Raw genomic sequence first — 13,980 nt, 5'->3', positions numbered from 1 at the left:
GTTTCAAAATTGCACTTGTTCTCTTTTTAATGACTTTTCACATTGTCATGGTCAAAAATGTTAATAAAGTGACAAGTGACAAAAGCATGAATACTCTCTGCCCACCTTAACTCATTGGTCTTTTAGTTCTGTTCACATATTAAACATCAATGTTCTGCTTTCTTGCATAAGTTCTCTTGCATCGCTTGTTGCTAAAGTCTTGTGTTGTTGCACCTTTTTAGGCCACAGACTTTAGCTCAAATCCAGTTGTGTGGAGAAACTGAAGCCAGCCCCTGTTCTCGTAGTGCTGTTTTTACATAGACTTCAATTCCAATCCTACTCCAACACATCTCCCCTATTTTTACGCACCTATTTTTACAGAACCAAATCTGCGGTCATCAAGTAACTTATTTGTCAGTATCAGTAATACAGTTATTTTGAGGGAAATAATTGAATAATTGCATTGCAGGCTGATTTAAGGTGTACCCCTAAATTTTTTGCTTGCGCTCCTAAAATTTTCAGTCAAGGGCTACAGTTGCTCCTAGTAAAAAAAGTTAGTCTGGAGCTCTGCACTTATACGAAAGGGGTGTAGAGAGGATGAATATGAAGGTTAAGGGAGGAGAAAGTGTTATATGTTAACACCTCTCAGCATCTCCGTTCTCTTCTGTGTTCCCGTGGTCAGTGAGGCCAAATGCCTGTACCCCGCCCTTCCTCTGCAGCTGCCTCTGAGAGAAGCTAAAGATCTCTAATCTCCTGCAGTATTGAAATACCACACGGTCCAGAGAGAAACCGAGAGAGCGAGTCATTTCATAGTTTATGAAGAGATAGCGTTGGACATCATTAACCCTGCCTGTAACAGCCCAGTGCAGCAGTGTTCTCATTTTCAGTCCAGTCGAGATCCTCACACATTATGGAGCAGGAGACTAACACCGTTACTATCTCTTCTTTATTGAAGAGAGGCTGCGTTTAATGCTCGCTGATTGATCTTGACAGCTGTTGAGATGATTTATTGAAAGCTGTGGGCGGATTAAAATGTCATTTAGGTCGTCATTTATCAAAATGACATTTTAGCATGTATTTCTTATAAAAGCCTGTTTTCATCTTGTGAGTCATACTGAAAGTTCATGGATTTCGCAGGCATCCATTATGCCTATGTTGAGAATAGAGTTAAAAAAACTTACGTTTTTGTGGCTTTTTCAAATATTCAGTTTTTTTCTTGATGTCATTTTCAGTTTGTCACCCTCTCTGTCTCTCTCAATATCACCATTCTTACTTGAAGAAATGTATTTTTATAAAACTTAGTTCTGGTCCTTTTTTTTCTGATTGGTTGTGCTGTGTTTCGAAGCCGTTTTAAAATTCCCTGTTAACCGCATGATGTAACACTGCGCCACTGTATGTTGCTGCATCTGTGTTGCTCAGCAACAGCTTTGTTGTTTCTGTATCTGAAGAACTACATAAGCTGTGTCCTCGAGTCCTCCGGAGGCTACATCCTCTGAAGGATGCGGTACGGAGGGTCCTCAACCTAGAATTTAACGAGACAGCCTTCATAGGACATATTGGAACAAAGGAAACAGGAAGTATGATGTTGCTCTTATGCATTGCGCTCTTACACCCTGTCTACACCGAATGCGACGCAACACGACACAACAAAAGACATAGAACCCATTATAATTAAAAATTTAGTCCACATTGGATGTGACTAGTGCTGTCACGATTATGAAATTTGATTGACGATTAATTGTCTAATAAATCATTACGATTATGGCGATTAATTGTCTGTTTTAGGGCTTTGGCGATTATGACGATTAATTGTCTGTTTTTGAGCTTTGACATTTAATTCTCATTCATTTTTGATTCAGCGATTGAAATGACCATATTGTTCTGAATACAAGACTATGTTTTTTTCTTGGAAATACATCAGAAAAAATTGGGTCATCATATATTTAAGGTTTAGGCTTTTACCTTTTACAATAATACAACCACCAAATACTTGTAAATGAAGTAAATTGATCAGGTGTGAATTGAAGCCACCATTAAAATACTATCAGTCATAGAAAAGCTTCTAGTCTGTTTTTTTCTCACTTGCAAGACTACAGTAAAATTTTACTTGTGTGTTAATGAAATTTTGGTAGACTGGTTTTCACACTGAGATTTGCTTAAATAATATTAAATTGTACTGCAGGTAATTTGTATATGTTTTTTTTTTTTTTTTAGGTGATTGTGTTGTGGTGGTACATTTTACAAGTATTACCATGCTTTAGTAACAATATATACACTAAAATATGCAATATGCAGATGCACTACAGCTCCCCCTAGTGTCTTCTATAGAGATGTGCGATAATTGCGATGATCCGAAATCATCGCGATGACGTCAAACAATCGCGATGAGACGATTATTTAATAATCGTGACAGCCCTAGATGTGACAAGGTGTGACTTGACAAATCCATTAAGAACAAGTCATTTGTTGTGTTGTGTCGCACCGCTCGCGTCTGGTGTAGACCGGGTGTTACACCTGTCAAAATAATAAAAACAATTTACATGATTTGAAGAAATTAAAAGTTGGTCAGTTCTACCCTAAACAATGCCAAAAGAGTTAAAAAAAAGCTTCTTTCCTGTTTTAAACGTTTAAAATCACTAAACACTTCTAATCCTAATTTACTACATCTGTCTGCTGAGGAAATAAACTGTGTAAAATTGTAAACTGTTTTTTAAACCCCACATATTTGATTGAAAGTGCAGCAAATAAAATACGTCGGCTCGTGGCAACGCAAAGAATTGTGGGTTATCTCTAGCAATGAAGAATACACCTCATGCATCCTCTAAATTCCTGTGAAAGGTGGCATTCGAAGGCCGCATTCAGAGTGTTCTACTTGCTTTCCTGAAATGAGACAGCCTCGACTTATGCAGCCTTCGAATGGGACCTCCGGAGGATGCAGCCTTCCGAAATGAAACGCAGCTATAGTTTGGTGAAGCAATAACATTTTATATTAATATGATTACATTTTATTTGCTGTGTGTTTTATGAAACCTTGCTACGCTTCATGTCGTGCCTGACAACGGCCCTTGGCTGTATAAAATGACTTTAGACCACGGCTTCATTTTTGGGTGTACTATCCCTTTAAGCTGGTGTGGACTCCACAAGTTTGTGAGAAGTCTGATGTTATTTCAGCATGATTTGAGAATATTTCAAAGAGCGTCTGATTTTGTTCAGTGGACGTGAGGAATTCTGCCCTTTTGTACAGTGGGCGTTAACATCAACGTCACAAATTTGCTTATTTTCGCTTTTTTTTTTAATCCTAAAACTCTTTGTTTGTGTGGAAATTAGACTTTGTAAACCATCTTTGTGATTCTAGAATCAGAAAATTAATATTATTTTATCATCCTGTCATTAAAGCCAAAACATTATGGCTAGCTGTATTGTTCTTTGTCTATAAATCTTTTCACTTTGTTATTTTTTATGGACTTCTAACCTTTGTCTAGTGCTCTCAGTTACTCCGAACATGACTTTTACAGACAGGTTAACAAAAAATGTCTCTGATCGTTTCCTGAGGAAATTACACCCACTTCCTCTCTCTCTCTCTGCGTCTCTGTCTCTTGCTCTCTCTCTCTCTCTCTCTCCCCTCCTTCTGCTCGCCTGCACTGTAGACGCGGCTCTTTGGAGAGCTTTGAAGATCTCAGAGCCCGGGCCGATGAAAGCAGCTGATAAACCCCAAACACAAACACAGCTCCTTTTGCAGTTATTTTAGGCCTGTGCTATCACACTTGCTCCAGTTCAGAGGACAAGGCCATTGTCTCAACAGCTGTATAGGGCAGTCTGGTATGCAAAGACATTCTGCTATCTGCTTTGTTGTCCCCAAGTTAGTGGACTTGTACCGCAGAGCTCAATCCAGTTGGTTTCAATGCCATTATTGATTCCCATTGAAATAGCTCTAGACTTAGATCATAAGAAGCCTTTGTTTTATATTGGAGAGCTGGGGGATTAATACATCAGCAAAAAAACTGGCCAATGAACAAACCTTTTCTGATTCTCTCCAGCAGTGAAGATCTCATATCCACGATTCCAAAGGCTGAAGATAATAAAGAAAGGGACACAACAAATAAACGAAACAATGGCTCTTTTGATGGGAAAGAACTAAAGCCACTGTTATCCATTCAAACCCGTCCTCATTGATGGAGCGTATCTGGGTCTGGTTGTTCCACATCGGTCTATCTGTTATTGATTTATTGGCCGGTTCTGATGTTGTCGTTCTTGGCTCTGTGTACTTGTATCTGTTGCTGGCCTTTGGCGGTGCGTTATTTGTTTGTATGTCTTCGTTTGATGATGGACATTGCTCGAGTCATTCATGATCTCGTGTCTTTGCCGGAGCTTGGTTAACCAGCGTTGGTCCGACATACGACAGCATGGATTGTGAAGACGCCCATAATGGGGTAAAGGCATTTTAGGCTGCTTGTGTTTGTCTCCGTTCAGTGTCGAATTGGACTGCATTTGATTTGCAAACAGAGAAGGAATAATCCCAGTCTCCGATATCTTTTCCGCAGTACCAAACCGGCCAGGGTACAACTGAAAATACTGAAAATTGTGGTTAACTTTTTGATTCACACTTCGTCTCGTCTTTTGAAACAGATTGAAACATGGTTTTAGAAGTGTGAGTCCCAGTTAAACACAAAATGTGGGTCTCAGGGTGAGAGAGTTAACGTTTAACCCGTAGTATAAAAAAGATTAGGATCTAGTTAAAAACCGATTGCTTAAATGTAACAGACCCCACTCTGAGTGTGTGCGTGCGCGTGCGTGGCTGTGTGTGTGTGTGTTTGAGAAGGGTAAACCCTACGGTATGGGGACAAAATGTCCCCACAACGATGGCAATATCCAAAATCCTTGTCCTTGTGGGGACATTTTTTTGGTCTCCATGAGGAAACAAGCCTATAAATCATAAAGAATTAACATTTGTGAAAATCTAAAAGAGCAGAAAGTTGTGTGTGATGTTAGGTTGAGGGTTAGGGGTAGGGAATATGATATACAGTTTGTACAGTATAAAAACCATTGCGTCTATGGAATGTCCCCATAAAACACGGAAACCCAACATGTGTGTATGTGTGTGTGAGAGTGTGTGTGTGAGACATGTTTTTATATCCCGGTGGGGACCTAAACCTGAATGCACACTAACACATGGGGACTCGTGTCACCGTGGGGACCAAAATTGAGGTCCCCATGAGCAAAAAAGCTTATAAATTGTACAGAACAATATTTTTTTTAAATCTAAAAATGCAAAGCGTTTTCTATGATGTTTAGGTTTAGGGGTAGGGGATAAAATACACAGTTTGTACAGTATAAAAAACATTACGCCTATGGACTGTCCCCACGGAGATAGTAAACCAGACATGTGCGTGTGTGTTTGAACTTAATGTATGGCTGATATATGAAAAATCCCCCCCACTGCTTCATCACCCATCCAGACTCGGCAATAAACACATACCAAATATAGCCACTCACATGAATACATCTTCACATGCATTCATTCTCATGCGCACACCTTTCCAGACAATCACAATGAATTAATTACTTATTTCTTATGGCTATGTATTGGTGTCTGTCAGCATGACCTACCTAACCATACCCAATACCTACTCTTCTTTTTGGGTTATTTAGGGCTGTCAACATAAACACTATAGAAACTCCTGTCAATTAAAATAAACAGCACTTCATTCATTGTGTTTCACACTAAACAGACATACATAGCTGTACCTTTGTGATTAAATCATTTGTGCACAGTAGTTTTTGTCAGCATCGCCTCCTGAGAATTCAGTGTTTGTGTTTTTAGAATTGCTGGATTTTGAGTCTCTTTCCACTGAGTTAATATTGTTGCACAACCCTGACAGAGGAAACTTGTTCTCAGCAGCTCGAACAGTAGAACACTGTTATGCTTGCAGCCAATGGTTGGGATCATTGGTCAGGCTTATGGAATATTATAAAACAGATGGTGCTGATGCCTTCTGATCCCTTGATGCTGATTGGTTATTTACAATTACACACAGCTGTGAACTTTTCACTTAAGGACTATTTGTTGCAGTGCTTAGCAGTTTTGTATAACGGAAAGATGACGTTGAATGATTTTACTCATCAAAATATTGTTTTTAAGGTCCAGTGTATGAAATTTTGTGACATCTAGCGGTGAGGTTACGAATTGCAACCAACAGCTCAGTCCATCGCTTACAAAGACATTACATTTTCGCCTCTTTCCCGAAGGAGATAACGTATTCACGAAACATGCTCTGTAGAACAGTTTGTCCGTTTAAGGCTACTGTAGAAACAACATAGAAAATTATATGCAAGGGCACCTGCAGCGTATGTAGATAAAAATAGCTCATTCTAAGGTAACAAAAACAACGCTTCATTACGTAAGGTCTTTATACACCTCTAAAGACATATTTATGTATATTATATTGAGTTTCTATTGATTTCTGTCAATAGATTCTCCTTAATATCACAAATCGCACCTTTGATTAGGGATGCACCGAAATGAACATTCTTGGCCGAAGCCGAACATGATGTGAAACACTCGGCCAAAGGCCGAATACCGAACACCGAACATGGTTTTTTGCATTTCTTCTATTTATTAAGCCATTTTTTTCACTATTGCACAAACTGAATAGTCAAAATGTGCTTTTTATAATTTGTCTTGCTTTTCAATAAAATACAATACAACTTAATATAAAATTGAGCAAAACAAAGTAAATTCAAACAAAAAATTGAGCCCTCTCCCTTCATGAATAGCCTATATTAATTAGGCCTATAACTGACTGCTAAAAGAATGTAATGTAAGTTACTCTGTACCCCTACAACAAAACACTTCATTAAAAAGTGTCATTCCACATTAGGCCTATAAGCTAAAAATACGAATAAAAGAAAACTGTTGGATTATTATTGGCTACATTGCAAAAAGATTTGAGAAAAAAAAAACATCCAATGCAAGCAATTCTGACTGATGCTGACTGACAACCATTTCAGTTCACGTCTCTCCTCCAAACTCCGCCCACAAAAGCTGACCGTTGTCGTAGAAGGTACACTCGTAGCCAGGATGCACAGAACATACTTTGACAAGTTGTTTAGTACAGGGAACTGTGTGCACGCGACCACTGTATGATGTCAAAGGATGTCGCGAGCGGCGGGGCTACTGTCAGACAGCCCGCTTCCGTCTGAAGTAAAGTTACCGACCGGTAAAGACGCTTTCATTTGGAAATTTACTTCCGTGCGGCAAGTCCCGTGCTGTGTCTTTCTCGGACACTTTAAAATGCTCCACACACACGCACTGCCAAAATGTTTGCGGCAGTAATAAAGCGCACGCGTGTCTCTCTCTCTCTCTCTCTGCGCTGGTTGCTGTTTGATTGTATCACGAGTCATGTTCGGTAAAATTTATTCGGCCACTTCACATATTCGAATATTTTCGGTGGCCGAACATTCGGTGCATCCCTACCTTTGATTATATATTTAAATATTTGTATTAATGGAAAACAAGTTGTGGTATATTGTGTGGTGTATATATATATATATATATATATACAGAATATTCTTCTGGGAAACCTGAGCTCCTGTTCAAGACATAAATGTTTTAGTTTAGCCTCAAGTCAAGTATTTGTGGTGGCTGCTCAATATGTTCAATTGTGCTCCTTTATTTGGACCTGATCACAGTACAATTGCAGTGCAGTATTGTATGCGACATGTAACATTTGGGCTTCCTTTCTACGGCCATTTGCATAGGGTGTTGAGTGAAACCTTGTACTAAATACATCTCTTACGATAACTTTGTCTACTTTATCGATTGTATTCTTATATTTGTTATGTTTGTTCTTATTTTTTCTCTGTAGCGTGGGCTGTCTGGTGCTCAGTGTTCTAATCTAGCCATGAGTATAATAGGAGCAGAAGATGAAGACTTTGAGAATGATGAGCAACCTGTAAGTGACACATCCTATCCACATGCTAAGAAGTTCAATTAGTTGACGATGTAAAGATGATAATAAAAATGTAAATAAAATAAATACATGATATATTTACAAGCTATTTACAGTTTTGTAAAAAAAGGCATGTGTAGGGCAGGTGGAGTATGTAAAATAGCTATAAATCAAATATCTTTTGTTTTTATTTCATCTTTTCCTGATCAGATGGTTGATGACAACTGCAGTCACTTTACCAGTATTGATCTGTTAAAGTCCAAGCCCACCCACTTGCTGGTCTTCCTTCATCATGTCATGTTGCAGTTTGACTGCGCTCCCGTGGTAAGAACCAACAAGAATGTCTTTTTTATTACTGTAGCGAGCGTGCACGCTTGCATTTACTTTCGTCTGTGAGGATCTGTGAGTTGCCTTTTGTTCAGCTATGAACCCATGTTGTGTATGCTTATGGTGGGTGAAGGTATTGTGTATGTATTAGTACCTGCATTCAAGTATTGTGTATGTATTAGTACCTGCATTCAGATAAACCCCTCTCATATGATAACGCATGAGTATCTCTCCTTTTATTTGGCATGCAGCCAATGTGATCTACCCCAGGTACTGTCTCCTTAAACCGAGTCCTTTATCTCTTTCCTCTTTCCTCGTTTGTGCTGAAGTGTATGCGACCCTAATTGATACAGACATTCAGTGTAACCTTTGTTCCCATGCTGTGTTAAAGGAACAGTTCACCCAAAAATGAAAACTTTTGGTTGTTTTGACCAGTGGATAGAGTCTACTTTTGAGCTTCCTGTAAAAAGGGCAAATAAACTACAATGAAAATAATCTGTATGTGTGCTGCATTGCACATCTTTTTAAAGAGAACATTTCCAGAGATGCACTGAAAATTTTCACACAGACCTATGACACTTGTACTAGTTTGTATATCTTGAGGCTGAGCAAATGATGACATCACAACTGTTCCTTTAATATTTCCTTGAGCAAGACAGGTTTTGTTTGGTTTGTCATCCAGCTATTTGGTCTCGCGCCAAACAAACAGAATCAGTCCGTTTTCCCCGTCATCCCCAACACACTTTTCTCATTGATCAGCAAGTGTTCTGACACAGTGTGTAAAATTTCCCTCTCCATCCAGTCAGTTATACCCACATCTGTTTCAACGCAGCACGTATCAATATCCCAACAGCCCTGTTAAAGTTCAATAGTATCAACACACTCACTTTCTCTGTTCTCGGTGTCCGAATCCATCAGTTTTCTCCATTTTAGTTCTCTTCTTTCTTTAATCTTTCAGCTGTGCTACCTTCATGCTGACCTCTTCAGGAACTTCAATGCCAAAGACACCAAGAAACACTTTGGAGAATTCTACAACACTTTTCTGGATAAAGGCGCGGTACGTGAACGAGGAGCGTTCTGGACGCACGGCTGTCAGATTTGTTTATCACTATACAAGTCTTGCTCTTTGTTCTGTCACACCTTTCAGTCATACCTTCTATTTATTGTGTAGTTTTTGTGTTTGGGTCCTGCAGGAATGTTCTGATATTTTTTGAAGGTGTTTTTTATTTATCATGTGGGGGATTTTCTGTCAATCAGTCAGAACTTTTAGCAGACGTGATAGTGGATCAAGAGAGTGGTTGTTGTGTGCTAGAATAGTTGACAGAAAAAAGATCTTTCATAATTTATGTTATGTTCATTTCATCATCTTCAGACTCAGAATGGTGTTATTTAAACAATGATTAGGTTTTGAACTAATTCTGTGAAAACAAAACAAGCATATCTGTGGGCTAAATCCAAATATGTTGACATCAGTCACATTGGTTCTTCATGTCTTGTGACAAGTTCATATTTGTTATGTGACATGCATACATCTGATGTGATCATCAGAGCAGCACAGTATGTTACCCATGTGAATGCTTGGAGATTTGCTTCCTTATTTTTTTTTTCATTTATTTGGTTATTCCCTCACCCTTCATACATCTCTGTTCTCCAGACACTGTATCCCTGTATCGAGTGTTTTTCTTTGTCCTTTGCTCTCAGTCTCTCTTCCTCTCTTCCTGTCCCCTTAATTCAAATGTGCCATTTTTGTCTGTATCCTTTATTCTTCTTTTAGATTTTCTCTCTTTCTGTCTCAGCTGAGTGTTTGTCTGACCCTGACTTCCTGTTTGGGTCATGGGAATGACCTCACCGACGACTGCTTTTTTCCTTTTTTACCCATGTTGAGTCTTCCTCTTTTTCTCTGTGCATGTTTTTTTTATGGGGTTGGCATTATGACTAGACCTGTGTGAAATGTGCTTAAACTTAAGGGAGCATATTGGAGCTCACTGCTTATTTGTATTATTGTGACCTCTGGTGGAGATGTGCTGTATTACTAATTGTATTACAAACTGTTACAAAGATGGGTAACACTTTATTTTACAGTGCCCTTTTTACAGGTTACGTGTATTTACTATTGTATTTACTATAAATTATGCATTATTGCATGTACCCTAAACAAAACCCTAACCCTATCGTAAGTACAATAGCCTACACGTAATTTTAATACATTTTTATTACTCAGTACTTAAATTACTAGTTACAGTAATTACAGTAATAAAATACTAATTACACTGTAACACGGGCACTGTAAAATAAAGTGTAACCCAAAGGGGTAATGTGATGTTATAACAATCCAAATATCGCAAAGTTGCATCATGACTGTATTTCACAAATTTTGTATCATTTTGTATTATTCATTGAAATTAACAAGGAGAATTTTCAAAGGCTTTTCATACCGATTCTTTTACATTGACAGTCCATAAAAACAATTAACGGTCACAAATATGTTCAGTTTAAATTGTGATTGTATGGAAAAGAGCTGTGTGAAGATTTTCCATACAAAAAGAAAAGGAAACGTTATATAATGACAGATTTGTTTTGAGTGGGTTATATAGATTTAGGCTCGAAAACATTTTCTCTCTTTTTTCAGAACCTCAGAGTAACTGTGCCAAACAGCGTAGGTTTTGAACTTGGTAAGACCTTTACCATCTTTGTTTTCTAGATTTAGTATGAAACGCATCCATGCATGCAATGTCTGTTGTATTATTGCTGTATTGCCCCACTTAGCCCTCTGTCTCTCTTGTTATGCTCCTTCAGATCGCACACGTCCAGAGATGATCAGCGAAGAGCTACAGAAGCGCTACACTTATGAAGTTCAGCTACAGCAGGCTCAAGAGGTACTGCGACAGCTGGAGGACTTCAGGTGAGATTTAGTGACCAGCCAGAGAATTTACAGAACTCCTTCTCATAGCCTCTTTTCACAATACTCAATTTTATTGATCCCTAATGAGGTAATAGTTTATTTTAGTGGCACAGTAGTTGACAAAAGTAAATGGGCCAGGTAAACTTTCAAAATATGAGGTGTATGGTACAAAATGGACAAAACACTAACCTTGGAAGATATTTTGTGGACAAATATTTAAGCAAAAAGATAAACTGCAGCTTATCAGGGAATATGCGTTTTTTTTTTTCAAACATACATTGGCATTTTATCAATTATTCATTTTTGTTGATTGTGATCTTATGGTATTAAATCCTTCCCAAAGCTGAGCTTCTGTCTTACAATTCAAGCACAACTTTCCAACAAGAATGCAACGTTTTTTACATCAAAAGCGTAGATGTCAGTTTTCCAACACTTTTTGTCATAATGTATGTGATCATAATGGTTTCTGTATCTGTGATAGTTTTCATTTTTTACTCTACTATACTATACTTGACTATACTGTCATCTCATCCAAATTTTTTTGCACCCCAGTATTAGTAGTTTTATTACATCAGTGCTTTTTGTAGTTAGTGACATTGAAACGCTTTGCATTCACATTTCCATGTAAATATTGTTATAGAGAACCATATAATGACCTTCTGGGATGATCTACTGTATGTTTGAATAGCATTAGTGGTGTCCGAGTATAAGATGAACGTTGGTTGACTGCTCTGAGACCTCTGAAATGAACCGACTGTAAACACCATTCAAATCCAATTTCCATCTCCCATTTACTCATTTAATGCCCTTAATCAATGTAAGAATAAAAATTGAACAAGACTTAACATCGAAACCCCGTAACATGTAGCCTTACTCCTTTATTTCTCGAAGAGTAGAGGTGATCCAGTAACATTCCAGTCCTTCTTTCCTTCGTTAGGCAGAAGAGGATGATGGGAATGACTCCTAATGAGCGTGAGCTAAATGATGTGGAGTCTCATCGCCCCACTGACCGCATCCCCATGGAGATGAAGGAGAAGGCTGTAGCTGAAGGCTTGCTGGAAAGGATGGTTGAGGCCAAGTAAGCACTGTTTCTTGTGTTATTCTATTATTAGTGATAATTATTCATATGTTTCAAATACATATTCATGTTTGGCACATGACTAGTGCACAAATGCTTTCCAGAAATTTTGGGTTATTTTCTGACATGTCTTCTATCTAGGGAGATTACTGTATAGTGCTCTGTAATGTTATTGTTAGGTATCACATGGTTTTTTTGGTGTCCAAATGAGTACAGATAAATGAGCTCAGCTTCAAAGCACAGATACGCTTATTTTCACTATGAGTGAATTATGTGTAATTGTTTTTAACACTGGCAGAACTTCACAATTGATGCCTTATGATGGACATAGCCTAGCATGTAATCGAACCCTGAACCCACACTGACAATCTTCTATGTGTTTTCCTGCTGAGACAATCACCGTCTGCACAGTAGGGTAGAGGGTAGTTTGATCCAAACACTTCTCTTTTTGGGCTAACTGTGACTGAACACAGCTATTGTCAAATCTGCATTCACAGCAGATCAGAACCCCTGAGCCTCTGTCGATATTCACTCACTGGCTGCTAAGTGATAGCTATTGAATGTGTCATACTGCACAGTGCCGCCTTGCTGCTGTGCCGTTTGACCCCTTGGAGTGAGTTCTATAATAGTCCTATCAGAATTCACACCACTCACTGCTGTGCTTCATGTGCACTTAGATCAACTCTGAGGAGTAGCTGATGTGTCCATTGAAGTTTGTTTTTTGGTATCTAATATGTTCTTTGTGTCATTCAATTCAATTCAATTTTATTTATATAGCGCTTTTCACAATGTGCATTGTTCCAAAGCAGCTTTACAGGAGCAAATAGGAAAACAAAGAAAGGTAAAACACAGCACAGTGCATGGTGTTTATAGACCAAGCAAGATCATTATAATAATTAATATCTAATAAATAAATAAATAAATAAATGCAGTCTCCCGGTGAGCAAGCCAACACTGCACTGCTCTGCTGTGGCGAGGAACCCAAACTCCAATGCTGAATAATGGAGAAAAAAAATAAATAAATAAATAAATGAGTGTCATGGTTTGGGCCTTCAAGGACTTGAACTTAAAACAGTTTTCTTAAAAAAAGAAATGTTTTTTTCATCATTAGTCTGTTTAATTCTATAGTCTGTATTTTGTCTTCCATAGAATTGAACCCCGTAGAATAAATCGTTAAAATTATTAAAAATTTTGAGAAATCAATTAAAATGTGATTCAATATTAAAATGTTATTTTAAAAAGTAATGTTTGCATTAGCAACATTTAAATCAGTTGAGGCTCAAAAAATATTTTTACTGAAAGTAAATTAAATGTAGAACAAATAAATTAACAAAAGCACATAGCAAAATAGCTAAAAATGAAACATGAAACTAGAAATGTAAAAATTAAATATCAGAAAAATAATAAAAATTCTCAGTCCTATTTACTTTATTTTTGCTGAAAGTAATTGAAATGTATTTTTTTTACTGAATATAAATAAAAATGTATAAACGAATAATACATTGACAAAAATGCATAACAACATAGCTAAAAATTAAACAAAAAACAACAGCTAGAAAACTAAAGAAATCTTTTATAAATCTAAAGATATAAATTGCATAAAAATATAAACATTTTATATTAGAAAATAAGAATAAAACAAATACTCCGTCCTACTACATCTTACTTTACACAAGACACAATAGAGTTTGTATATTTATTATTTTCTATCTTCTACTTGTATGGTGTTATATGCCATGCATGTC

General features: G+C 37.5%; 1 protein-coding gene across 4 annotated transcripts in view; it reads left to right on the top strand.

The window, feature by feature from the left end:
* The window catches only part of arhgef1b (Rho guanine nucleotide exchange factor (GEF) 1b), a 38,976-nt gene that overhangs the window by 6,190 nt on the left and 18,806 nt on the right, over positions 1–13,980 (top strand). For all 4 annotated transcript variants that reach the window (XM_057339425.1, XM_057339427.1, XM_057339424.1 and 1 more), the window contains exons 2-7: positions 7,845–7,931; positions 8,139–8,252; positions 9,214–9,312; positions 10,885–10,927; positions 11,052–11,157; positions 12,095–12,235. In XM_057339425.1, the coding sequence (XP_057195408.1) occupies positions 7,881–7,931; positions 8,139–8,252; positions 9,214–9,312; positions 10,885–10,927; positions 11,052–11,157; positions 12,095–12,235 (554 nt within the window). In that variant the 5' untranslated portion in view covers positions 7,845–7,880. The remainder of the gene's footprint in view (positions 1–7,844; positions 7,932–8,138; positions 8,253–9,213; positions 9,313–10,884; positions 10,928–11,051; positions 11,158–12,094; positions 12,236–13,980) is intronic.

This window comes from Triplophysa rosa, linkage group LG8, assembly GCF_024868665.1.
Source record: "Triplophysa rosa linkage group LG8, Trosa_1v2, whole genome shotgun sequence".
NCBI lineage: Eukaryota > Metazoa > Chordata > Actinopteri > Cypriniformes > Nemacheilidae > Triplophysa > Triplophysa rosa.
This window is presented reverse-complemented; position numbering and strand designations above follow the sequence as displayed.